This window comes from Homarus americanus, unplaced genomic scaffold (assembly GCF_018991925.1).
Source record: "Homarus americanus isolate GMGI-L3 unplaced genomic scaffold, GMGI_Hamer_2.0 scaffold8226, whole genome shotgun sequence".
NCBI classification, from domain to species: Eukaryota; Metazoa; Arthropoda; class Malacostraca; order Decapoda; family Nephropidae; genus Homarus; species Homarus americanus.
Window position 1 is genome coordinate 3,079,615 of NW_024717620.1, and position 27,417 is coordinate 3,107,031.

A 27,417-nucleotide genomic window follows, 5' to 3' on the forward strand; every position below is an offset into this window, starting at 1 on the left:
ACATGTGAAGACAAACACCAACAACATCTCCTGCGTAAAGTCAGTTTTAATCTGATAATACTGACACGTGTAAATAAATCTCCGCCATGATACTAAACGGTATTGGCCTGTTACTGAGTGGTGGGGCAGGGTGGGGCTGAGTGGTGGGTGGCCAGCTGAGTGGTGGGTCAGGGGTGGCTAGCTGGTGGTGGGTCAGGGGTGGTCAACTGGTGGTGGGTCAGGGGTGTGTCAGGGGTGGCCAGCTGGTGGTGGGTCAGGGTGGCTAGCTGAGTGGTGGGTCAGGGGTGGCTAGCTGAGTGGTGGGTCAGGGGTGGCCAGCTTGGTGTTGGGGCAGGGGTGGCCAGCTGAGTGGTGGGTCAGGGTGGCTAGCTGAGTGGTGAGACAGGGGTGGCCAGATAGGGGGTGGTCAGATGGGTGGTGGGGCAGGGTGGCCAGTTGGTGGTGGGGCAGGGTGGCCAGTTGGTGGTGGGGCAGGGGTGGCCAGCAGTGTTGGGGCAGGGTGGCCAGCTGGTGGTGGGTCAGGGGTGGCTAGCTGAGTGGTGAGACAGGGTGGCCAGATGGGGTGGTCAGATGGGTGGTGGGGCAGGGGTGGCCAGTTGAGTGGTGGGGCAGGGGTGGTGGAGAGCTCTTAGTATGTTGATCGACCATTTCTCTGCCTTATATCTACACGTAAATTCTTCACCGTAGAGACATTGTCGTGAGTAAAATCGATTTCCTTGTTTACGAAAATAAACGAGTTAATGTCCAAAGTGAAAAACACAAGATACAAACAGGAGAGAACTATTAAACGTCGTCACGAACTTTAGGGGAGGGGGGGGGGTGTTCCTTTCCAGCTGCAATAATGCGGCTGGGGCGAGGTGGGCCATCTTTCTTATTTCTTTGGGGAAGAATATAAGTTTAGGTGATGAATGTTCCAGTGATCAATTATTATCCTGAGATGTACGAGATTTTATTATTCATTCACAGACAAAAAATAATAATTTGTAACTCCGGTGTTTTTTGGCATAATAGAAAGTGAGTAACGATCCACTGCTGAAGTCTATCTTTGAGGAGAAACATTAACTAATTATAACATTACTCAAACCTATAACACACACGGAGCTTAAGGATCAGATAACCGCACGGACAGACCAGTGGATCACTTCCTACGTTCCTCACGGGGTCGATGGCTCCAACGGGGGAAAAAATAATTGGAGTTAAGTTTAATAATATGAACAAATGATTGTTTTTTGTTTTTATATATCTATAGCACAAACATCCTAGTGGTACCTGGGGGAGTTAGGTTAGGTTAGGTTAGGTTAGGTTAGGTTAGGTTAGGTTAGCGTTAAGGTGTTTAATTTTCAAGTGATCCGTAGATTTGTTTTGGAAAGTTAAACAAAAATATTCTAGACATCACAGCTTCCCTCTGCCGGGTATGTAGACAAATTTCACTGAGATCTGTTGGTTTATTTTTTTTAAGGAATCAACTGAACCAAAAAAAAGGTTTATAACGATTCTGTTTCTATGAGATAAAAATTTCTCAGGATTACATTCGTCATAGCTCCCCCAAAACACATACACACACACACACACACTCACACACACACACACACACACACACACACAGGGGCAAATTTGCATACGCTGGCCGGGTCAGATATACGACCGCCTTAACTTCAACCTCAGTGGCTGCCATATGCTGGCTGTCCTTTGTAAAAATCGTGTCTTTGTGATAAACTCGCTGACCAAAGTATTTCCACTCGGCCCATTGAATATTTAAGCTTTACATTTTATTTCTCACTGGAAGGAAAAAAATCACATTTATTCTGTCATTTATATTCTACTTATGTTTATTATTTGAACGATGTCCCCAGACTTTGTTTATATATACAGTATATACACGGTAAGTATATATAATTATATACACGGTAAGTATATATAACTATATAAAGTAAGTATATATAACTATATATACGGTAAGTATCTATAACTTAATATCAAATAAATCTTTTCTTAACACCTTTTGAATACGATGTCTTAAACCTCAACAGTTATGCTATCATACTGAAGGGGTTAAGATATTATACATTGTCATGAATTTATGTGGGGAGGATATATGTGTTTTTATATTCTTGCCCTAGAGTTCAGGTGCAGTACCTTCATACTCACCCAGAGATTATGGTGCATTTCTACCTAGAAATTCACTCCACCGCCCGACATTCCATGGAATTTATACTTGATAAATGATGATTTAATGAATTCCATTAATTTCAAACATCCATCTAAGTTATTGGTTATACTTTATCAACACCAACCAGTCATTACCTTTAGTAATAATAAGAAAGGTATTACAGATAAGGGCAGATGATGTGCACATACTGTACATTTACAATTTGCATGGATATATGAGTGACTCACATTCAGGTCATCATAACAGTAATTTTGTAAAGAAGGAGTTTTCAACCTGGTGACCACACATTTAATTACACTACTCTGGTATGACTTAACAGAGCCTTAATTCCTCAAGTGATACATTCACTTTACTGGGGAATATAACCACTTAGGTTCACTAGGCCAGCCTGGATCGCTCTTGTTGCAAACAGGTTTCGTAAGTGATTTTCTTTTCACGGGGAATAATAATATTAAGACCTTGGGGTTGACACACACATATACACAGTCTCTTTTCACTGACAGTCCTCAGGACGGTGTCATGGTAAAGGACTTGGCGTAGCGTCCCGTTCCCTTGAGGCAGGGGAGCAAGAGGTCTTAACTAACCCATGGTCTGGGGCCTACTGGCTAAAATGTGGTTTTGGCGTTCTATCGGTGAGCCATGATTTTATCCAATTTAAAACTTCCCCTCGATACCATGAGCCTTAATTTTTCTCAGAAGCCTCTGATGCGGTACTCTGTCAAATGCTTTGCTAAAGTCTAAGTAAATAATATTGTAATTTTCGTCATTATCTACTACCTCGATGACTTTCCTAAAAAACGTCAGCAGATTTGTTAGACAAGATTTTCCCTTTGTAAACCCATGTTGAGAGTCGTAGATTAATTTGCTTTTCTCTAGATGCGATCGGATGCTATCTGCTATAATTGATTCAAGAAATTTCCCCACTACTGACATCAAACTGATCGGCCGGTAATTTGACGCTGATGCTCTGTCTCCCTTTTTGAATATGGGTACTACATTCGCCTGTTTCCACAAGTCTGGCACAACTCCGGTGTCTAATGATTTTGTAAATAAGTTTACGAGGGGTCCGCTAATCTGTTCCCTACACTCTTTCAAGACTCGAGGGAAAATTTCATTCGCCCCTGGGGATTTTGTTTTCTTTAGTTTATTTATCTTCTTAAGAACATCCTCTTTTCTGATAGTGATATTCTTTAATTTCTCTTCTTCCTTTCCCTTAAATATCAGTTCCACCTCTGGAATTTCATCGCAAATTTCTTCTGTGAAAACTGATAAGAAGTAGCTGTTCAATGCTTTGCTTATTTCTTCTCTGCCATTTATCACTTCTCCCCTCCCTGACTTTAAAGGCCCAACTTTGTCCTTGACCTTTGTCCTATATACCTAGAAAAATCCCTTGGGATTCGCCTAGGATTCTTTTGCTATTTTGATTTCATAGTCTCTCTTTGCTTTCCTTACATTTTTCTTATCATTCCTAGATAGTTCATTATACCTATTTCTGAGCTGCTCCTCCCCTCCCTTTAATTTCTTATATATTCCTTTCTTTATTCCTATGTCATGTTTAAGTTTTCTGGTCATCCACCTTGGCTCATTCTTATTTGACCTAATTTTTAAGTGGTGTAGTTACTCCCTCACAGATGGCATTACGTGGTGGAGTAACGCATTCACTACTTGGCGTCGTAGCATCATGTGTTCACTACGACCAGTCCCAGGCCTTCTTATCGTGCATAGATTAACACATTGTCGGCTGTTGTTGGGTCTCACTGAAGGTACGTACCGCACTGTGTGAACGACTCTCAGCTGTTACTGCTTAACGTTGCCTTCATTGGGCTAAGCACTATTCATCACTAATCAACACTGGGCTCCACTCCTCTCCGAAATGATTTTGTAACTTTTGGCAAGAAGTTGCCGATAATCCGGTGGGAAGGAGGGGTTAAGGGGAGGGAAGGAGGGGTTAAGGGGAGGGAAGAGAGGGTAGGACCAACAGGCTGGCCCAATCGGCCCAAGGAGCGAGGAGCCGAATAGTCGTGACTCTCTGGTGGTAAGGACACAAGTGTGTGTGTGAAGGCAGTGAGTGGTTGACAACAGAGAAGTTAGATACAACCTTAATATTACTCACAAGAATCACAATAAAAAGATAAGATTAACAGACAAACATGGTGAGAAATAAAAGACCAATGAAAGTAACAAAAATAAATAATATAAAATTTCAAATGAAAAGGTGAAAAAATAGTGTAAATAAAGTCAAATGACAAGAGAGAGAGAGAGAGAGAGAGAGAGAGAGAGAGAGAATGAAGACAGTGAGAGGTGAAGGGTAGATGAGAGTACTGTAGATGAAGACAGTGAGAGGTGAGTACGAGAGAGAGAGCTTCGGTTACTCTCTCAACAGGGGTATGAGAGCTACAGTGATCTAGAGGAGATTATAAACAAACGCGTTAGCGTAGTAAAAAAAAACTCTTCGCTAGCAAGCGCAATAAGCAGCGCCTGGTGATCCCATCCATCCTACAATGACACGGTCATGGTCGCTACGCCAGACGAACGATCGCTCGTCTTGTACACCTGCAAGGGTGGTCTTTTATGGTATGAGCCAGAGAGAGAGAGAGAGAGAGAGAGAGAGAGAGAGAGATGAAACACACGGTAGGCTGAGGTGGTAGGGTGAAAGGTTGTGTGTGTGTGTGTGTGTGTGTGTGTGTGTGTGTGTGTGTGTGTGTGTGTGGTGTCAGAGCAGCAGCAGCAGTATCAAGTGTGGGAGGCAGTAGTGATTGTTCTGCTTTATTGAGGTGAAAGGATTAAACGTGATTACACCAGCATAAGGTCCATACCATAAACAAACGCTAGTGTGGGCATTCACTACTCTTCACGTCTCCTCCCACCACACCACAACGCCAGACGCACCATCGCCGGGATTCTCGTGGTGGCGGTGGTGCTTTATGGTATATACCAGAGGGTGTTGTGAGCAAAGTTTGTAAGGTGTAGGGCAGCACGAGGGAGATGGTGTGGAAAGTATTGTGCAACTTAGTGTGGCTGAGGCGTTGGCAGGGAGGAAGGGAGATGAAAGGAGAGAAGGGTGAGAGGAGACGAGGATGGTGAGAGGAGAGAAGGGAGAGAATAGGAGAGAATAGGAGAGAAGAGTGAGAGTGAGAGAGAGAGAAAGAGAGAGAGAGAGAGAGAGAGAGAGAGAGAGAGAGAGAGAGAGAAAGGCTAGAAGAGGAGGGGTGGTTGTAGAGGAGAGGAGGAGGAGGAGGAGGAGGAGGAGGGAAGAGAGGAGTAGGAGAGAATGAGAGGAAGGTGACAGGAGGAGAGGATAATAGGAGGTGGAGACAGAGCAAATGGGATTGTGAAGGAGGTCAGAGAAGGGAAGGGGAAAGAGATGAAAGGAAAGGGGGTAAAGGGAAGGAAGTAGCAGAGAGAGGGAGGACAGGGAAGAAGATCGGAAGAAGGGAAGAGAGAGTAAAGATGGGAGGAATAAAGAGAACGATAAAGAACAGGGAAAGAAGGGAGGTTAGGGAGAGAGGAGTAGGTAAGGAGGAAGGGAGGGAGAGAAAGAGAGAGAAAGGTAAGGAAGAAGTTATAGGTAAGAGAGACGTGGGGAGGATAAGAGGTAGGCAAGGTGAGGGAGAGAAGAAGGGGTCGGTGAGGGGAAAGGGTGGGTGAGGGGAAGGGGTGGGTGAAGGGAAGGGGTGGGTGAGGGGAAAGGAGTGGGTGAAGGGAAGGGGGGTGGAGTGAGGGGAAAGGAGTGGGTGAAGGGAAGGGGTGAGTGAGGGGAAGGACCACAATACGTCCTGGTTATGAACAAACTTGGGGCGTCAGGATAAGAGACGGCCGACCCTTATCCAGATACACGCCATTCACAATAAAGTCACTAAACAGTACAGTTTCCTGTATCACACTTGTCAGTCACTCACTCCTACAGCAATGAGAGAAATCCATCATGATCTTGTTTACCAACACCTGATACACTGTCACACACTATGGGGGCCTCCGGCTCTACCAAAACATATCCCCTGATCATTGCACAGAAGAGAGTTGAATGCACAATGACCTACTTGAAAAAAAAATGATCACACTAACGAACAATTTGCAAAATTGAAAAAGCTAAGACTCGAGGATATTAACACCTACTGATGTGCCCTGTTTATGACGTTCTTGTCTATGGCTGCGAGCATGGAATATGTTCAATGATTTTATTAGCTCAATAACACTGCCATCGGGATATCTGTTCCCATGCTTTAAACTGTACAAGGCACGCCTGGAGTACGTCACTGGTGGACATCTGTTGATGTGTGTTGTTGTGGTCAGACAGAAGTGCTTGTCCGTGGTGGCCATAACCTCAATGGTGGCGCTTTGAGGGCCACTGACACTGGTAGACATCCGTTAATATTTGTCCTGTGGCAGACCCCGCGAGTCCTTGTCTCTGGCTCTTAAGGGTCGCCGACACAGTACCCACGATATATGTAAACACCGCGGTGGTCCTTGTCTCTGGCACTTTACAGGTGACCAACAAAGTGCCCACGGCCTGGTATTACACTGCTGTGAATCACGCTTGTGTTTGTGTTTTTCCTTGGAATACATTATTGGGTCACTGTTTGGTAACCAATCACCGCACTGATCACTTGAATGTTTTGCTGATAAATCCCGGTGTAGTGAGGTTGGTAGGGAGTCGGGATGGAGCAGAAGGGGGGGAGGGGAAATAGACTTGGCCTGGCAACCAATCAGGAACACCTACAGGACCTGTCTTGTCTCACTGAAGGAAAACTGCGCGCGCGCGCGCGCGCGCGCGCGCGCGTGTGTGTGTGTGTGTGTGTGTGTGTGTGTGTGTGTGTGTGTGTGTATAGAGTAACAACAACTCTTTTGTCATTTCACTTAACCTGACCTGACCTAAACTAATTTGACCTGACTTAACCAAATACGATTTCAGTCCCATGGCTTTCTCACCTTACCTTACTTAAGTTAACCTAACCTAACGTAATCTCACCTAACTTAACCTAACCTAACCCAACTTAACTAAATATAACCTAAACTAACTTAATCTCACATCACCTTAGTCCCACGGTATTTTCATCTCATCTAAACTAATCTAACCTAAATAAACATAACCTAAGCGAACTTAACCTAACCCAATCTTAGTCCCATGACTTTTTCATATCACCTAACCTAACTTAAACGTAGTCAATCGCCACAAAGTTGACCCAAACAGACACTTCATCTTTAACGTGACAAACCAACACTGCTTCAGTCTCCCCTGATCACTGAAGGCGACCCTTGACCTAACCAAAAATTTTGTCATTACCAGTGTTGTAACTTGGTGTTTTATTAAGGCCGCCATCTTTAAAGGGGTTGTGAAGGCCGCCATCTTTAAAGGGGTTGTGAAGGCCGCCATCTTTAAAGGGGTTGTGAAGGCCGCCATCTTTAAAGGGGTTGTGAAGGCCGCCATCTTTAAAGGGGTTGTGAAGGCCGCCATCTTTAAAGGGGTTGTGAAGGCCGCCATCTTTAAAGGGGTTGTGAAGGCCGCCATCTTTAAAGAAGGCCGTTAAAGAAGGGCCATCTTTGTGAAGGCCGCCATCAGGCCGCCATCTTTAAAGGGGTTGTGAAGGCCGCCATCTTTAGGTTGTGAAGCCGCCAAAAGGGGTTGTGAAGGCCGCCATCGCCGAAGGCCATCGCCAAAGGGGTTGTGAAGGCCGCCATCTTTAAAGGGGTTGTGAAGGCCGCCATCTATCTTTAAAGGGGTTGTGAAGGCCGCCATCTTTAAAGGGGTTGTGAAGGCCGCCATCTTTAAAGGGGTTTTGAAGGCCGCCATCTTTAAAGGGGTTTTGAAGGCCGCCATCTTTAAAGGGGTTTTGAAGGCCGCCATCTTTAAAGGGGTTGTGAAGGCCGCCATCTTTAAAGGGGTTGTGAAGGCCGCCATCTTTAAAGGGGTTGTGAAGGCCGCCATCTTTAAAGGGGTTGTGAAGGCCGTTATTATTAGTGACTCGTGACATACGTACGGAGGCACGATTTTGATAATACTGCTGCTGATGTAATATATATATATACACTAATCATGGCTGGTAGCAGTTTCTTGAAGAGCTTTTTGCTAAGATTTTTCTAAGTTATCTTTCCTTTGGAGAAGTTATGTTAATAATTCCCCTTAACGTATCAGGCAGCGCCCAGGAGAAACTATCCCAAAACAAATTATGAAACTTTCTACATGCAAATTAAATTAGAATTTTTCCGGAGTGATTTCAAATTTCATTTCATTTACGAAAGATTGTTTTGAGAATTGTCGGGAAACACCAACAGCGAGGAGCTATTCACTTCGTAAAGGTACCATTGTCTATATTACTGTATGTGCCGAACTGTATACCTGCATTGTCTAGATACATGATGAATCAATATAAATGTATATAATAATTTCACTTAATAATTATTATGAGAACAATGTTATCCTCCATCACACTCAACGATGGTTCAGTAAAAAAAATATTTTTTTCTCACAACAGAGACAGACTTTCATCTCTCACAGTGAACGTTGTCCTTCAACTGGGATTTTTCTCTTTCAAATATCACCAGTGTGGGCGAGTTGTGTCTCTTAACCATCTCTGCCGTAGTAGTTTTATGGGTTTCATCTTCTATATAAGATACATTAGTACTAGCGAGGGGTGACATGTTGCCCTTTGTTATGAGTAACCCCTCTTAGGTCAGGTCAGTATGAAGGCCAATGTCTTTCCATGGCTTCTGAGAATATTTGGCGGTAACGATAAGCCTCCTTGGGAATGCTGTCATTAACTTTATATATTTCTTCCCTTAAGTACACAGATTAAAACGTGTGCATCTACAACAATACAGTAATTACAGTATGTTTGTACAACAGGAAATATATCGTCTGTGTGTGACGACCAGAGACTTACTGATAAAACAAGTATTAGTCAAGAAATTATATCTAGAGAAGTATTATGAACTACGAGAGAGAGAGAGAGAGAGAGGTAAACACGAAGCACAAGTTTTGCAAAGTAAATCTTGGGACTACTGTACTCTGGGACCACTGTACTCTGGGACCACTGTACTCTGGGATCACTGTACTCTGGGATCACTGTACTCTGGGACCACTGTACTCTGGGACCACTGTACTCTGGGACCACTGTACTCTGGGGCCACTGCTCTGGGACCACTGTACTCTGGGGCCACTGTACTCTGGGCCACTGTACTCTGGGATACTGTACTCTGGGATCACTGTACTCTGGGACCACTGTACTCTCCCTAGAACCACTGTACTCTGGGATCACTGTACTCTGGGACCACTGTACTCTGGGACCACTGTACTTCTGGGGCCACTGTACTCTGGGACCACTGTACTCTGGGATCACTGTACTCTGGGACCACTGTACTCTGGGACCACTGTACTCTGGGACCACTGTACTCTGGGGCCACTGTACTCTGGGACCACTGTACTCTGGGGCCACTGTACTCTGGGGCCACTGTACCCTGGGGCCACTGTACTCTGGGACCACTGTACTCTGGGACCACTGCTCTGGGACCACTGTACTCTGGGATCACTGTACTCTGGGGCCACTGTACTCTGGGACCACTGTACTCTGGGGCCACTGTACTCTTGGACCACTGTACTCTGGGGCCACTGTACTCTGGGGCCACTGTACTCTGGGACCACTGTACTCTGGGACCACTGTACTCTGGGACCACTGTACTCTGGGGCCACTGTACTCTGGGACCACTGTACTCTGGGACCACTGTACTCTGGGACCACTGTACTCTGGGACCACTGTACTCGGGGCACTGTACTCTGGGGCCACTGTACTCTGGGGCCACTGTACTCTGGGGCCACTGTACTCTGGGACCACTGTACTCTGGGGCCACTATTCTGGGGCCACTGTACTCTGGGACCACTGTACTCTGGGACCACTGTACTCTGGGACCACTGTACTCTGGGGCCACTGTACTCCTGGGACCACTGTACTCCTGGGACCACTGTACTCTGGGACCACTGTACTCTGGGACCACTTGTACTCTGGGGCCACTGTACTCGTCCCTCATTATACGATGGCCATCAAGCATAATCTGGCAGCCGAAACTGAGGACTGGTAAGCAGAATGGGAAGTGACACACACACACACACACACACACACACACACACACACACACACACACACACACACACACACACACACACACACACACACACACACACACACACACACACACACACACACACACACACACACACACACACACACACACACACACACACACACACACACACACACACACACACACACACACACACACACACACACACACACACACACACACACACACACACACACACACACACACACACACACACACACACACACACACACACACACACACACACACACACACACACACACACACACACACACACACACACACACACACACACACACACACACACACACACACACACACACACACACACACACACACACACACACACACACACACACACACACACACACACACACACACACACACACACACACACACACACACACACACACACACACACACACACACACACACACACACACACACACACACACACACACACACACACACACACACACACACACTTTATGGATCATTCACATATGCATAAATATCAATAATTCCAAACTAAAAACAATGTAAAAAAAATCACAAAACTTTTAAAACTGACAAATTATATAAAACAACCATGGAATAACATAAGTATCAAGAGCACCCCGTTACAAGCACTGTACGATACTTCCCTATGACGGGGTTACAATTTTGCTCATATTAAAACAACGAGCTTAAGTCTTGAAAATTAACTGAATAACATCCCTAAAGTCGGAGTTCGTCCCTGTTACCATGACAGCACGACGGTCCATAATTCACCCAAGTTACGGAGGGAAAATACGTATTATCTAACTTGTCCTAAATATGAACACGAACACACATCGGTTATAAAGGGAGATAGTGTAGCAAATAAGAAAGTTTGGATAGGTTATATTAAGTTAGGTTTTATAAAGTTAGGTTAGATTACATTAACTTAGGTTAGGTTATATTAGAATAGGTTAGGTTAGGTTAGCCTTTGGGTGATTCATCTTCAAGGTGAAACAACCTGAGGGTCAGATCCTTAAGTGATTCAATAACCTTAACTGTGCACATTATTATTCCTGGAGACGAGACATAATTACAGGAAGTTATATAAAGAGGTGAAGATTAATTAAGTTATCCTCGTGTGTGTTATTAAGTGCTTGTGTTGTCATTAATGACTGGTTATTATCGCTTAGCGTGTGTGTGTGTGTGTGTGTGTCTGTGTCTGTGTGTGTGTGTGTGTGTGTGTGTTTTTATCAATTGGGATCGATACTGCTTCACTTTGGGAGGCCCCAGGGAGGGACCCAACTACTGTATGTGTACTGAACAACGGACGGGACAAAGGGATACGTCTTAAAGCCACGGAGCTGTGTACACATCCATGAAATAAATCAGTATTACAAACCCACACTAACCTGCAAGAGAGACTTCCCAACACTAAATAATCCTCTTACGCGAGTATGCGTGACGTCATGCCAGCTGTGACGTCAAAGATGAAATGGTCTTACCAATATTCGTGTCTAAATTCTACTTGGACTTTGAACTATGCTACTGGCACTGTGTTAATGTGACTGTTTTCAATCAGGGGTTTAATTCGTCATTTAAGTCGTCATATTCATGAGTTTCAGTCGTCGTACGCAAGATCCTTTAGTTGTAGTAATCAAGGAGCTTCAGTCGCCATAGCCAAAGGGCTTCAGTCGTCGTACTCAATGGCCTTCAGGTATCGTACTCCAAAATTCACCTGCCACTCTCTACCAAATTTCATCAGTCTATGTTGAAAACTGCATAATTCTATATGGAACACACACACACACACACACACACAACACACACACACACACACACACACACACACACACTACTACTACTACTACTACTTTGCTGTCACTCGGAATCGAGTATGACGATCATCCACCTATGATACAATGATACGAGTTATTAAGGATGCCACCTAGGTTGGCGAGCTTTGAGGTGACTAAAGCGGCCGATACGGGACCGGCAGGGTCGATCACAGATGTTACACATGTGGGGGCCTACATTTAGTGCGGGAGGGACGGCAGCATCGCTTTCCGGCATTGGCGCTTGTCTGCCTCATTATGCAGTCAGGCTAACTCGGAAGTATCGACACCTTGTGTGGTGCTCCTCCAAGAGTTACGGTGTGGAGTGATCGTCTCCCAGGTGAGGGGGTCGATTTGGCACTTTTTCAGGTTTGTCTTAAGACTATTCTTATACCTGTTCAGTTGCCCACCAGCGTTACGTTTACTATTCATTAGGTGACTGTAAAGTAGCTGCTTTGGCAGTCTACTGTCGTCCGTGTGGGTAACATGACCAGTCCAACGTAGTTGTTCATGGAAAATGGTAGCCTCGATGCTCCTACAGTTGGTGTCAGCAAAAATACTGGCAAGCACACACACACACACACACTGTATCTAATATATATATATATATATATATATATATATATATATATATATATATATATATATATATATATATATATATATATATATATATATATATATATATATATATGTGTGTGTGTGTGTGTGTGTGTGTGTGCTTCAACAACTGCGTCTTTAATCACGGAAACCATAAACCGTGGGTCCCATAGGCGTGACAGCCTCTACAGCACACTGTACACTAGATCTTCGGTACACAACGAGGCAGAATGGTCGGCTCTGCATTCTTCCCATCTTGTAAAGTCAGGTACCTATTTACAGCTGGGTGGACTGGGAGTGCCCCATGATGGAACCAGCGACCCCTAAAAGATTGTTAGACGTGTTAAGAGTATGAAGTGCGTCACCACCACAGGAGGGACCGTCGTTTGAAAACACTTGAAGCAACACGTATTAAGTGATCCTGGAGACGTATGTAGGTGAACCCGGAGTTATAAGCACAACAGTGAATGCTCATTAGCCTTTGATCCTGAGTTTCAGCCAAACACAAGAGGCAGCCGAGGACAAAATTACTTCGGGAAAATTCTTTACATCAAGTCTGGGAATCTAACGCTGCAGTCTGAAGAGCAACAACTTGTAGTTCACTAATGACCTATTACTCTGTGAGCTTCAAGTTGACGACCTTGATCACGCACAGCAAGGTCAGGGACAGATCCCTTAATATGGCAGCAAGGTTAAGAACAGAACCTGTATTAAGATTACCACAAAGATGCAAGCTACAGTAATTACAGGAGGCAGGCGGTACCCGACAGGTTCTGCACCACCATAACTGACCTTTAGTGTCATGGGTCAAGTGTCATGTTACCTTGACTTATGATCAGTCTTGACCAAAATAAGTGATTTTTTTCTTAAACTTTCAGAATTGTAATTTGAAAGTTTGAAAATATCTGCTTCAAACGTTAAATATAGATTTAATCAATTAAACTAACTAAATAAATAAAATAAATAAGTAAATAAATAAAATTAAACAAATAACTAAATAAATTACACGAAAAAACAGACCAATTAATAAATACTGTACAATTAATGTTTGCAAAATATTGACCTTGTTATGGCCCCAAAATCAATGACTTGGCAACTACAAATTTCAGTGTTAAATATCACAAATTTCTAGGCCCACAGACGCACAGTAACAGTGTTGTTTACATTATACAGATCTATACAAGGGCCTCGTAACCACAGTCCTCCCTTCAGCTCGACCAGCGGAGTACAGAAAAAACTTCCACCTGCTGTAAACTGACGTAATACTGTTATTATCGTACAATAAAGTAATCCCATTATAATACCCAGACAAGACGACAATAAACTTATATATAAAGTTTTTAAGGATCACCTGAAGATTAGCTCCCCCAGCTTATTTCACCTGATGATTTACACAAATTAACGTTGTCATTGGAGGTTAGGTTAGGTTAGCATTAGGGTGGTTAATCTTTAGGTGAAATAAGCAGGTGAACCTTTTTAATCTAACTTTATCAATTCAGTAACAATAATTTTCTGCATCGTTGGTTTTAATTTCACAAATTATTGACGTGAAGTTATTATTTTATTTACTCATAAGGCTCCATTAGTCTTATTATTTTCCAATCATGCGGAGATTAGGCACCTCAGTTTATTTCACCTCATGATTAAACAACCTAACTCTAACTTAACCTAACCCAACGAAACCTAACTTAACCTAACCTCACAGTTAGTGTTAGGTTAGGTTAGGTTAATGTTCACGTTATCTTTTTTTTTTTTTCGAGGACGTCATTTAACGGAGCGTGTTTTGGTTGGTGATCTGTCAAGACTATTACCCAGTGCGTCTCCTGCCTCTGTCACCTGGCAGCCTCATCACCTCCGTTGTGTTACCATAAATGATGAAACAAATACTAATCTTTCTTATTTTCCTACTTTTGTTTCTTTAATCTATATTTTATCCTGTTTCTCTTCATTTCGTTCTCTTTCTCTCTATCTTCTTTTCTATCTTTATTTTCCTTTCTCTCACTTCTCTGTCTTTCCCTTCTTTTCCTCCTCTCTCTCTCTCCACTCCCTCGGTCTCTCTCTATCCCTCTCTTCTCAGTGTAGTAGGCAACATTCACTACCTTGGGACATACAAATATCTCCTCTTCTTTTTCACCGAGTTTTTCAGGCCATTTGTGAAGGTGCGGGCGGAAAATCTTACCATTGGTTAGGTGAAAAGCCTTATTATTTGTTAGGTTAGGTTAGATTTGTTGTTGTTGAAGGTCTCTAAGCGAGTATTCTACATTACTAAACACACGAGTCATTAATAATTAAACATTAAGATAATTACATTTACCTGGATCTCTATGTACGTACATTCATGCACATATGTAAACACAAGAGAAAAGAGGATTATTTTCGTGTGTGTGTGTGTGTGTGTGTGTGTGTGTGTGTGTGTGTGTGTGTGTGTGTGTGTGTCACAGCAGGGGCTTGGAGCGGAGTCACTAACAGTTTAACAACAAATGATTTACCGACAAACAATCCAATCTAACTTTACCATTAGGATTGTGGCGGAGTCCTAATGAGCCCCAGTTCTAATGGGCCCTATAGTAATGGATACCTGCACCAATGGACCCCAGTACTAATGGATTCCAGTTCTAATGGGCCCCAGTACTAAAGAATTCCAGTTCTAATGGGCCCCAGTACTAAAGAATTCCAGTTCTAATGGGCCCCAGTACTAAAGGATTCCAGTTCTAATGGACCCCAGTACTGAAGGATTCAGTTCTAATGCCCCAATACTAAAGGATTCCAGTTCTAATGGGCCCCAGTACTAAAGGTTCCAGTTCTAATGGGCCCCAGTACTAAAGGATTCAGTTCTAATGGGCCCCAGTACTAAAGGTTCCAGTTCTAATGGGCCCCAGTACTAAAGGATTCCAGTTCTAATGGGCCCCAGCACTAAGTTCAGTTCTAATGGCCCCAGTACTAAAGGATTCCAGTTCTAATGGGCCCCAGTACTAAAGGATTCCGGTTCTAATGGGCCCCAGTTCTAAAAGGATTCCAGTTCTAATGGAACCCAATACTAAAGGATTCCAGTTCTAATGGGCCCCAGTACTAAAGGATTCCAGTTCTAATGGGCCCCAGTACTAAGGATTCAGTTCTAATGGGCCCCAGTACTAAAAGGATTCCAGTTCTAATGGGCCCCAGTACTAAAGGATTCCAGTTCTAATGGGCCCCAGTACTAAGGATTCCAGTTCTAATTGGCCCCAGTACTAAAGGTTCCAGTTCTAATGGGCCAGTACTAAAGGGTTCCAGTTCTAATGGACCCAGTACTAAAGGATTCCAATACTAATGGGCCCCAGTACTAAGGGATTCCAGTTCTAATGGGCCCCAGATAGTAAGGATTCCAGTTCTAATGGGTCCCAGTACTAAAAAGGATTCAGTTCTAATGGGCCCAGTACTAAGGGATTCCAGTTCTAATGGACCGCAGTAGTAGGACCAGTTCTATGGACCCAGTACTGTAGGATTCAGTTCTAATGGGTCCCAGTACTAAAGATTCCAGTTCTAATGGGCCCCAGTACTAAGGGATTCCAGTTCTAATGGTAGTAAAAGGATTCCAGTTCTAATGGGCCCCAGTACTAAAGGATTCCAGTTCTAATGGGCCCCAATACTAATGGAGCCCTGTCCTAATGGGCCATTGCACAAACAAAACCCATTTAATAGTCCAATTCTAATGGGTGGCATTCACAATGGCTCCCAATGCTAATGGTTAGCTAAGGGACATAGTAAGGTATCTGATATCATACATCTTATGCTTAGTAGAGTATTTCACTAAACACTAACTTTATTTTCACATTCTTACAAAAAGTCAGGTACATAAATTGATCAGAAGTCGTCCACCAGGAATCCATTACATTTTAATAAAGTTTTGTAGGTAATTTTACACACAAGTTAAATTGACTAACACACATGGGTTAAAGTCTCTGTACCTGATAGTGGATTAATATGTGTTTAGTGTCAGGATTTATTCACAGTCGGTGTAACTGAAGGGTCACCTGTAGCTTAATTATTGTAAGATTATCCTAACCTAACCTAACTTAACTCTAACCTAACCTAACCTAACAAATTATCCTAACGCTACTGAACTAACTTAACCCAACTTCACCTAATCTAACCTATCCTAAGTTAACCCAATGCTCACTATTTCACTGTCATGTCAAGATAATAAATCACTATTTCACTATCACCTTAAGATACTAAATCACTATTACACTATCATGTTAACATGATAAATCACTTTTATACATCAACATTTCAGTTATATCAAGATAATAAATCACTGCTTCACTGTCACATTAAGTATGACACACAAACCCTCAACACATCAATGTCTCGTATGATGTTGCAGTTTGCTTCGATTTTCTTGTGTATATTTCCACCTTAAGTATTGACTCGAATACTTCTTCGACTGACTTCCCCTCGTCGTTTCACCAAAACCCGCCTCTCACCCGGGTCAACCACGATTTTATGACGGAGGGAATCAGAGGCTAGGTTTTTTACATTATAAAATTCATTTACATACTTAAGTGATTTCGACAAGAGAGTATTGCCAATAATTATGTATTTTATAGCGTTGAATCATCTTGTCAGTATTTAATATTATACAAATAGACAAAAAATCACTTGAAGATTAGTCCCCAGCTTCATTCACCTGATAATTAAACACCTTAACGTTACTTGGGGATTAGGTTGGTTAGGTTAGGTTAGATTAGGTAATATAATGTTAGGTTAGGTTAGCTTTAGTGTTTAATCATCAGGTGAAATAAGAGGGTCTAATCTTCACGTGCCCTAAAAAATTCATTCACTCAAACACAAATTTGTATCCAACTTGACCAATTTAATGATTATCACAATTTATATCATTGCTTTAATATCACTAATCATTTCATACACAAACTTTCCATTACTGCTGCACATTTTCTTGTATTCATTCTAACTAAAAAAACTCTCGAAGTTGTTTATGTCAAAGAGTGTTGTGTTGTGTTGTGTTGTGTTGTGTTGTTATGCTGTGTTGTGTTGTGTTGTGCTGTGTTATGCTGTGTTGTGTTATGCTGTGCTGTGTTATGCTGTGCTGTGCTGTGTTATGCTGTGCTGTGCTGTGTTATGCTGTGCTGTGCTGTTATGCTGTGTTGTGTTGTTGCTGTTGGCTGTGCTGTGTTGTGCTGTGCTGTGCTGTGTTGAAGCGTGTTGTGCTGTGTTATGTTTGCTGCGATTGTGTTGTGCTGTGTTATTGCTGTGTTATGCTGTGCTGTGCTGTTGCGTGTTGTGCTGTGCTGTGTTATGCTGGTGCCAGGTTGTGCTGTGCTGTGTGTTGTGTTGTGCTGTGTTATGTTGTGCTGTACTGGTTATGCTGTGTTGTGCTGTGTTATTGTGTTGTGTTGTGCTGTGCTGTGTTGTGCTGTGCTGTGCTGTGTTGCTGTGTTGTGTTGTGCTGTGCTGTTATGCTGTGTTGGCAATGCGTGTTATGCTGTGCTGTGTTGATGCTGTGCTGTGTTGAGCTGTGTTGTGCTGTGCTGTGTTATGCTGTGCTGTGTTGAGCTGTGTTGTGCGCTGTGCCTGCTGCTGTGCTGTGCTGTGTTGTGCTGTGCTGTGTGTGTTATGCTGTGCTGTGTTGTGTTGTGTTGTGCTGTGCGTTGTGCTGTGTTGTGTTGTGTTGTGCTGTGTTGTGCTGTGCTGTGTTGTGCTGTGTTGGTGCTGTGTTGTGTTAAGTTGCGTTGGTGCTGTGTTATGCTGCTGTGCTGTGTTGCTGTGCTGTGTTATGCTGTGTTGTGTTGTGCTGTGCTGTGTTATGCTGTGTTGTGGTGTGCTGTGCTGTGTTGCTGTGTTGTGTTGTGCTGTGCTGTGTTATCTGTGTTGTGTTGTGCTGTGGGTTGTGCTGTGTTATGCTGTGCTGTGCTGTGTTATGCTGTGTACTGCTGTTAAATTGTGTTGTGTTGTGTTGGTTGTGCTGTTTGTGTTGTGCTGTGTTGTACTGTGCTGTGTTGTGCGTGTTGTGTTGTGTTGTTGTGCTGCGTTGTGCTGTACTGCGTTGTGTTGTGGTGTTGTGTTGTGCTGTGTTATGTTGTGTTGTGTGTTGTAGCTGTGCTGTGTGTTGCTGTTGTGTTATGTTGTGGTGTTGTGCTGTGTTATGATGTGTTGTGTTGTTTGTGCTGCGTTGCTGTACTGCAGTTGTGCTGTGTTATGCTGTGTGGTTGTGCTGCTGTGTTGTGTTGTGCTGTGTTGTGCTGTGTTGTGTTGTGGTTGTTGTGTTATGTTGTGTTGTGCTGTGCTGTGTTGTGTGTGCTGTGCTGTGTTGTTGTGTTGTGTTGTGTTGTGTTGTGTTGTGCTGGTTTGCTGTGTTGTGTTGTGCTGTGTTGTGCTGTGCTGTGCTGTGCTATAGGTACCGACTTTCAGTGTCTATTCGCTACCAATAACACAATTACACTTATATCTTCTTCACCCGTTAATGATTCGTAGCCTGGTATGAATCGTGCCTGGTATGAATCGTCCTGGAATCATCGTGGCTGGATGAATCGTGGCCTGGTATGAATCGTGGCCTGGTATGAATCGGCCTGGTGTGAATCGTGGCCTGGTATGAATCGGCCTGGTATGAATCGTGCCTGGGATGAATCGTGGCCTGGTATGATCGTGGCCTGGTATGAATCGTGGCCTGGTATGAATCGTGGCCTGCTACGACCGGCCTGGTATGAATCGTGGCCTGGTGTGAATCGTGGCCTGGTATGAATCGTGGCCGGTGGCGAACGTCGGTATGAATCGTGGCCTGGTATGAATCGTGGCCTGGTATGAATCGCCTGGTATGAATCGTGGCCTGGTGCGAATGTGGCCTGGTATGAATCGTGCCGTATGGCTTCTCTTGTTTACTTTAAACTGGTGTTATTCGGTTGCATGGATCCTCTCTCTCTCTCTGTCGGTCACCTTTAAGAGTTTTGATTTTCTCAGTTCGCTCGATGACTGAATATATTACTACTTTGTCTCTCATCTTTAAAAAGTTTTGATTATCTCTGGCTTTTTTATGTAACTAAGGAAGTTGATCTAATCTCATTGTAATCTCTCTTTCCTCAATGTACAGTGTATGTATGTATATGTATGTATGTATGTATGTATGTATATGTACTCTATTTTAGCTATCATCCTTTATTTCTCTCTCCTCTCTAGCCCTGCCCATCCCCACCTGGACATGTAGACCTCAGACTAATTTGCTAGTTTGATGACAGACAGTAAGTTGAGAGAGAGAGAGAGAGAGAGAGAGAGAGAGAGAGAGAGAGAGAGAGAGAGAGAGAGAGAGAGAGAGAGAGAGAGAGACTCATATCAACCCAGAACTATGAACAAAAAGAAAAAATTGAAGGTTGTCGTTCTTAGCTCCACAATTTAATAATTAACAATAACTATTGACACCGGCGGAACATATTGAATCTCTCACCTTAGGGCGGAGATTCTCACACAGGAGACATTTACTAAGGAAAACAACAACACGAAACTGGCTAGAAGCACAAACAAAAAGTGAAGACCAAGGGAAAAAGTTCAACACGTAGCCATAACCAATAAAAAAATAAAGGAAATGACTTAAACAAATAAAACAAGGAAAAAAGATAAAGTTAGCAAGCGATAATTATTGAATGAAACAAACACGAAAACAAAAAAATAATAATAACGAAAAGTTAAAGGAAAAGAATCTCTCGACAGCGTCCTTCTGTGCTGTAAACTCTCTTCCTCGCTTACTTTACTTTTTAAACAACACAATATTAAATTCCTTTACGTTCTAATGTTTAAAATATGGAATACTTATATAATAAACAAAACATTAAAACCTAACCTAACGTAACCTAACCTAACCTAACCTAACCTAACCATTTCTCTACCGTAAAAATAATCATAAATATTTTCTACCTCTTGTGACGTCATCAATCCTCAGGTAAGATAGACACATTATCCTCAATTTCATAAATATTCTCTCAATTACATTTTCCAAGTAGGTGTTAAGTTCATATCAAAGAAGACAGTAGTGAAGATGAGAAACGGGAGAGTAGAAATGTCGTTGTCCTCCTTCTACTTCCCTCCCCCACCTTTTCCTCATCTCTCTTTTCCTCTAAAGTCTTTCTCTAAATACTTTCCTTCTATTCTTCTTCTTCTTCTTCTTGCCTTGTTTTATTTACTCCTCTCTCTCTCTCCCTCCAGCAGCCAAGGGAAGTGAGAGAAGGGACTGAACACTTGTCTCCCACTGCTCGAGTCATGACCGGACGACGAGACGGTAGGGAGAGACAGGAGAGAAGAAGAGATAGAGGGAGAGACAAAGGAGAATGGGAGAGAAAGAGAAAGGAAGGAGGTGAAGACGCAAGAGGGAGAGAGGAAAGAGGAAAAGGAGAGAGAGAGAGAGAGAGAGAGAGATAATACATAACATGTTTCAATGAACTATTAATTTTCCCAAACTTAAAAATTTATATATAAAACTCCTTATTATTATTATTATTATTGTTATTATTAGTCAATATGTCCGGCACCTGTCTCAATGGTCTTCCTTCCTGAAAATCACAAGAAAATTTACGGACCAGTTTTTTAGATAAATTTCCTTTGAGAAAAATACAATAAAATAAGGTAATATACAAGTAATTGGAGGTGGTAAACCCTTCACCTGCATTATTCTGACACTAATAGTCTTGCCTCTAAATGAAAATAGATTTTTTTTTAATTCCAATGGTGATTTTTTTCTGGTTGATTATCACGTAATAATGTTTATATTAATGATAATTGCAATGACAACACTACTACTACTACTAATAATAATAAAAATAATTATAATTAATACTACTATTACCAATAAACGCTCACATCTATGGTATGTTCACTAAGTTCACAACTGGGCCTGAGGTCAGTTTTAGCGTAAGGCTGACACCTAGTAGTTCTTCAGTATTTAATCTATCATATTTATATTATGATACTTTAAAGGATATTAAGTTATCTATGTTGACCTCTGATATTTTCCTCACTTAAGGAAGTAATGATCAGCCTGTGGAACCTACTGGTAACAAAGCATCATAAATGGTACACGAACATAACCAAGTTCAGTAACGTAAGCTCCCTGACTCACGCAGCACAGTGGCGGGGTCGTTGATGAAATCCTGGTAATATTTCTCGTGTTGTCTTTATGACAGCTTTGTTACCAGAGCATTTAACAAGTGCGGAAATTATCACAGATCACCACTAAATAGTTATTATTCTTTAAAATTACAAAATATACGTAAGATAAATGAAATACTAAAGACCAGATGAGTGGGACTTTGCAAGTTTTCCTGTCAGCCAATCAGTTGTCTTGTTACAAACGGGTTTAGGACTCATCTACTACAGCCACTGGTCTAACCACCTGTACTACCATGACCCCCAAGGACCTCAACGTGATATTAACTAGCACCAGCTAGGTAAAGAAGACCTAGTGCAAACAATACAATCTCTCGCTTATTTTCAATACATTTAAAAGTCTATATTATCATTTTATTATTTTAAAAGCCATTTATTTAGTCTATATAGTCGTTTCATTATACTCCAGAACCGTATCAAGCTAGATTAAGTCTTCTTTATAATGTAAAGCCTATCATGATGGCCAACTAGGGACTGTTAAGGGCACAAGACGCAGCAAGACCGGCTACCTTCCTCAACGGTGTAATGTGAAGTAATTAAGCCACCATCATGAGGATTAACTTGGAGTGTCATTTACTATTCGCCGTTATATTATCTTCTAACGTGAATTAGTTTGATGGGGAAATATTCATGGTGTCTGTGTAATGATTTGTAAAATATAAATAAATGAATAAATAAAAAAACTCAGTCGGACAGCATAATTATCAGTGATTTATCTGTAATGAGAAAATTAAGGAAATTTTTAACACATGGACAGACAAACTACCACACGGACGGACAAACTACCACACGGACACAACACACGGACACACCACGGACCAACACCCACACAACACCACACAACACCACCAACAAACTACCACACGACAGACAACTACACAGACGGACAAACTACACGACGGACAACTACCACACGGACGGACAAACTACCACACGGACAGACAACTACCACAGGACGGAAAACACCACGACAACAACACACACGGACGGACAAACACCGGACAGACAACTACCACGGACGGACAAACTACACACGGACAACAACACCACACGACGGACAAACACCACACGGACGACAGACTACCACACGGACGGACAAACTACCACACGGACAGACAGACTACCACACGGACGGACAAACTACCACACGGACAGACAGACTACCACACGGACGGACAAACTACCACACGGACAGACAGACTACCACACGGACGGACAAACTACCACACGGACAGACAGACTACCACACGGACGGACAAACTACCACACGGACAGACAGACTACCACACGGAGACAGACATATAGACAAACAGACAAAAAACCATTTAGTAGTTATCTCTGACCAAAGAGGAGGTGGCTCATTGCCGATGCTATAATGAACTAAAAATACCAGGTAATGGGAGAGAGGGGAGGCAGCATAATCTGAATAAATAACGATGGAAGGAAGGAAGGAAGGAGGGTAGTGAATTAGAGGAGGCAGAGAGAGAGAGAGAGAGAGAGAGAGAGCAAATAAATGATAATTTTGAGGGGAAGAGTTGGAGGAGAGAGAAGAGGAACAGGAACGGAAGGGGAAGAGGGGAGGGACAAGAAGAGGAACAGGAACGGAAGGGGTAGAAGAAGGAGGAGGAAAAGGACACTAAAAGGCATAATAAAGAGGAATAAAAAGATATTCAATAAAATAATCACAAGAAAAGTACGAAATAAAAATACTGAAAAGCGACAGAGGAAACACAAAATACGTAATAAATATCAACACCAAAAATGAAAAGTATAATATGAGTAAAAAGAAAAAAATAAAACATTGGAAATAATGAGGAAAATACAGACAGATTGAGAATAAAGATAATGAATAGATTAGTGGAATAATAATAGTAATAATAATAATAATAATAATAATAATGATGATGATGATGATGATGATGATGATGATGATGATGACACAACAAACACTAACAGAAACAAAGACACAACAGAACACTAACAGACACAACAGAACACTAACAGACACAACAGAACACTAACAGACACAACAGAACACTACAGCACAACAGAACACTAACACACAACAGAACACTAACAGACACAACAGAACACTAACAGAACACTAACAGACACAACAGAACACTAACAGACACAACAGAACACTAACAGACACAACAGAACACTAACAGACACAACAGAACACTAACAGACACAACAGAACACTAACAGACACAACAGAACACTAACAGACACAACAGAACACTAACAGACACAACAGAACACTAACAGACACAACAGAACACTAACAGAACACTAACAGACACAACAGAACACTAACAGACACAACAGAACACTAACTAAGATTGACAATAGAACACTAACAGAACACTAACAGACACTAACAGACACAACAGAACACTAACAGACACAGCCAGGAAATTCACTTAAAGGATTTAGCTAAATAAGTATCACTAACAGAACACTAACAGAACACTAACAGAACACTAACAGGTACAACAGAACACTAACAGGATTACAACAGAACACTAATGGCAACAGAACACAACAGATAGCCAACAGAACACTAACAGACACAAACAGCAGAACACCAACAGACACAACAGAACACTAAATACATCACAACATAAACACCAACATACACAACAGAACACTAACAGACACAACAGAACACTAACAGACACAACAGGTTCACCAACAGAACACCAACAGACAACAGAACACCAACAGACATAACAGAACACTAACAGACACAACAGAACACTAACAGAACATCAACAGACACAACAGAACACTAACAGACACAACAGAACACTAACACAGAACACCAACAGACAACAGAACAATTAAGACACACTAGAATTACCAACACAACAGAACACACTCAACAGACACACAACAGAACACCAGAAGACACAACAGAACACTCAACAGACATGAACAGAACACTAACAGACACAACAGAACACCAACAGACACAACAGAACACCAACAGAACAACAAAGCAACAGAACACCACCAGACAACAGAACACTTCACACACAACACAGAACATCAATAGACACACAGAACACCAACAGACACAACAGAACACTACACAGACACAACAGAACACTAACAGACACAACAGACACAACAGAACACTCAATAGACACAACAGAACACCAACAGACACAACAGAAATACTCAACAGACACAACAGAACACTAACAGAATACAATGAGAACACCTACCAGACAACAGAACACTAAGAGACACAACAGAACACTCAACAGACATAACAGAACACTAAGAACAGACACAAATAGGAACACTCAACAGACACAACAGAACACCAACAGACACAACAGAACACTAACAGACATAACAGAGAACACTAAAATGCGACAACAGAACACTAACAGACACAACAGAACACTAACAGACACAACAGAACACCAACAGACACACGAAGGCCCACATACAACAGAACACCAATGCACACAACAGAACACTAACAGACACAAATAAGAACACCAACAGAACACCAAAAGACACAACAGAACACCACAACAGACACAAACAGAACACTAACAGACACAACAGAAATTCACCAACAGACACAAACAGAACACCAACAGCATCACGAAATAAGAAATTTAAGATAATTTAGGAATTAACAGGATACTGGAATAGAATTATCTAGAGATGGAAGAGGGGTATTAGAACTCTCAGATAGAGTCCACCACAGATCCAACATTTAGAAACTCAAGAATAGCCACAACAGAACACTAACAGCCACAACAGAACACTAACAGCCACAACAGAACACTAACAGACAACAGAACACTAACACACAACAGAACACTAACAGACACAACAGAACACTAACAGCCACAACAGAACACTGAAGCTACAACAGAACACTAACAGACACAACAGAAACACCAACAGACACAAATAGTAAACACCATACAACAAATTAATTAACAGGCACAACAGAACACTAACAGACACAACAGAACACTTTGGTCATGGACACAACAGAACACTAACAGACACAACAGAACCCTAACAGACACAACAGAACACGAATAGATGACAACAGAACACTACAGACACAACAGAAATACCAACAGAACACTAACAGACACAGAACACTAGCTAGAGTCATCAGAACACTCAACAGACACAACAGAACATCAACAGCACAACAGAACACTAATAACATCAACAGACAATAACAGAACACCAAACAGAATACCAACAGACACAACAGAACACTAACAGACACACAGAACACCAACAGACACAACAGAACACTAACAGCCACAGCCAGAACACTCAACAAACAGGTACCCACTACAGACACAACAGGAACACTAAAAGACACACAGCCACCACAGACAGCACAGAACATCAATAGGCACAAACAGAACACCAACAGACACAACAGAACACTAAATAGACACAACAAACAACAACAGACACAACAGAACACTCTAACAGACACAACATAACACCAACAGACACAACAGAACACTAACAGAGCGTTAACAGGAACACCAATACAACAGAACACTAACAGAACACTAACATACAACAGAACACTAACAGAACACTAACAGACACAACAGGAATACTAGTTGGACACAACAGAAACACTAACAGACACAACATAACACTAATAGGACACAACAGAACACTCAACACACAAATAACACAGAACACTAACAGGCACAACAGAACACTAACAGAACACTAACAGACACAACAGAACACTAACAGAACACTAACAGACACACCAACAGAACACCAACAGACACAACAGAACACAACAGACACAACAGAACACTAACATACAACAGAACACTAACAGCCACAAACAGAACACTAACAGACACACACAGAAATACCAACAGACACAACAGAACACAACAGACACAACAGAACATCAACAGGCACAACAGAAATACCAAGAGACACAATAAGAAATTAACAGACACAACAGAAACACTAATAGACACAACAGAACACTCAACAGACACCAACAGAACACTAACAGACAACAGAACACTAACAGAACACTAACAGACACAACATAACACTAACAGACACAACAGAACACTAACAGACACAACAGAACACTAACAGGCGCCACCAGGACACTAACAGAACACTAACAGACAACAGAACACCAACAGAACACTAACAGACACAACAGAACACTAACAGACACAACAGAACACTCAACAGACACAACAGAACACTAACAGACACAACATAACACTAACAGACACAACAGAACACTAACAGACACAACAGAACACTAACAGACATACAGAACACTAACAGGCACCAACAGAACACTAACAGAACACTCAACAGACACAACAGGGACACTAACAGAACACTAATACACAACAGAACACCAAGAGACACAACAGAACACTAACAGACACAACACAGAACACTACTGACACAACAGAACACTAATAGGACACTAACAGAACACTAACAGAACACTAACAGAACACTAACAGACACAACAGAACACTAACAGACACAACAGAACACTAACAGAACACTAACAGA

The 27,417-nt window shown here is 42.2% G+C and overlaps 2 protein-coding genes across 2 annotated transcripts in view; one reads left to right on the plus strand and one right to left on the minus strand.

Annotated features, from left to right (window-relative positions):
• Window positions 1–9,400: 9,400 nt before the first annotated feature.
• Window positions 9,401–10,192, minus strand: LOC121858967 (fibrous sheath CABYR-binding protein-like). The gene has a single exon (XM_042355625.1). The coding sequence runs from the start codon at window positions 10,190–10,192 to the stop codon at window positions 9,401–9,403; it is 792 nt and encodes a 263-aa protein (XP_042211559.1).
• Window positions 10,193–10,198: 6 nt separating this feature from the next.
• The window catches only part of LOC121858968 (aspartate and serine-rich protein-like), a 69,446-nt gene continuing 52,227 nt past the window's right edge, over window positions 10,199–27,417 (plus strand). Inside the window, exon 1 of the mRNA XM_042355626.1 lies at window positions 10,199–10,239. Within this exon, the coding sequence (XP_042211560.1) occupies window positions 10,199–10,239 (41 nt within the window). The remainder of the gene's footprint in view (window positions 10,240–27,417) is intronic.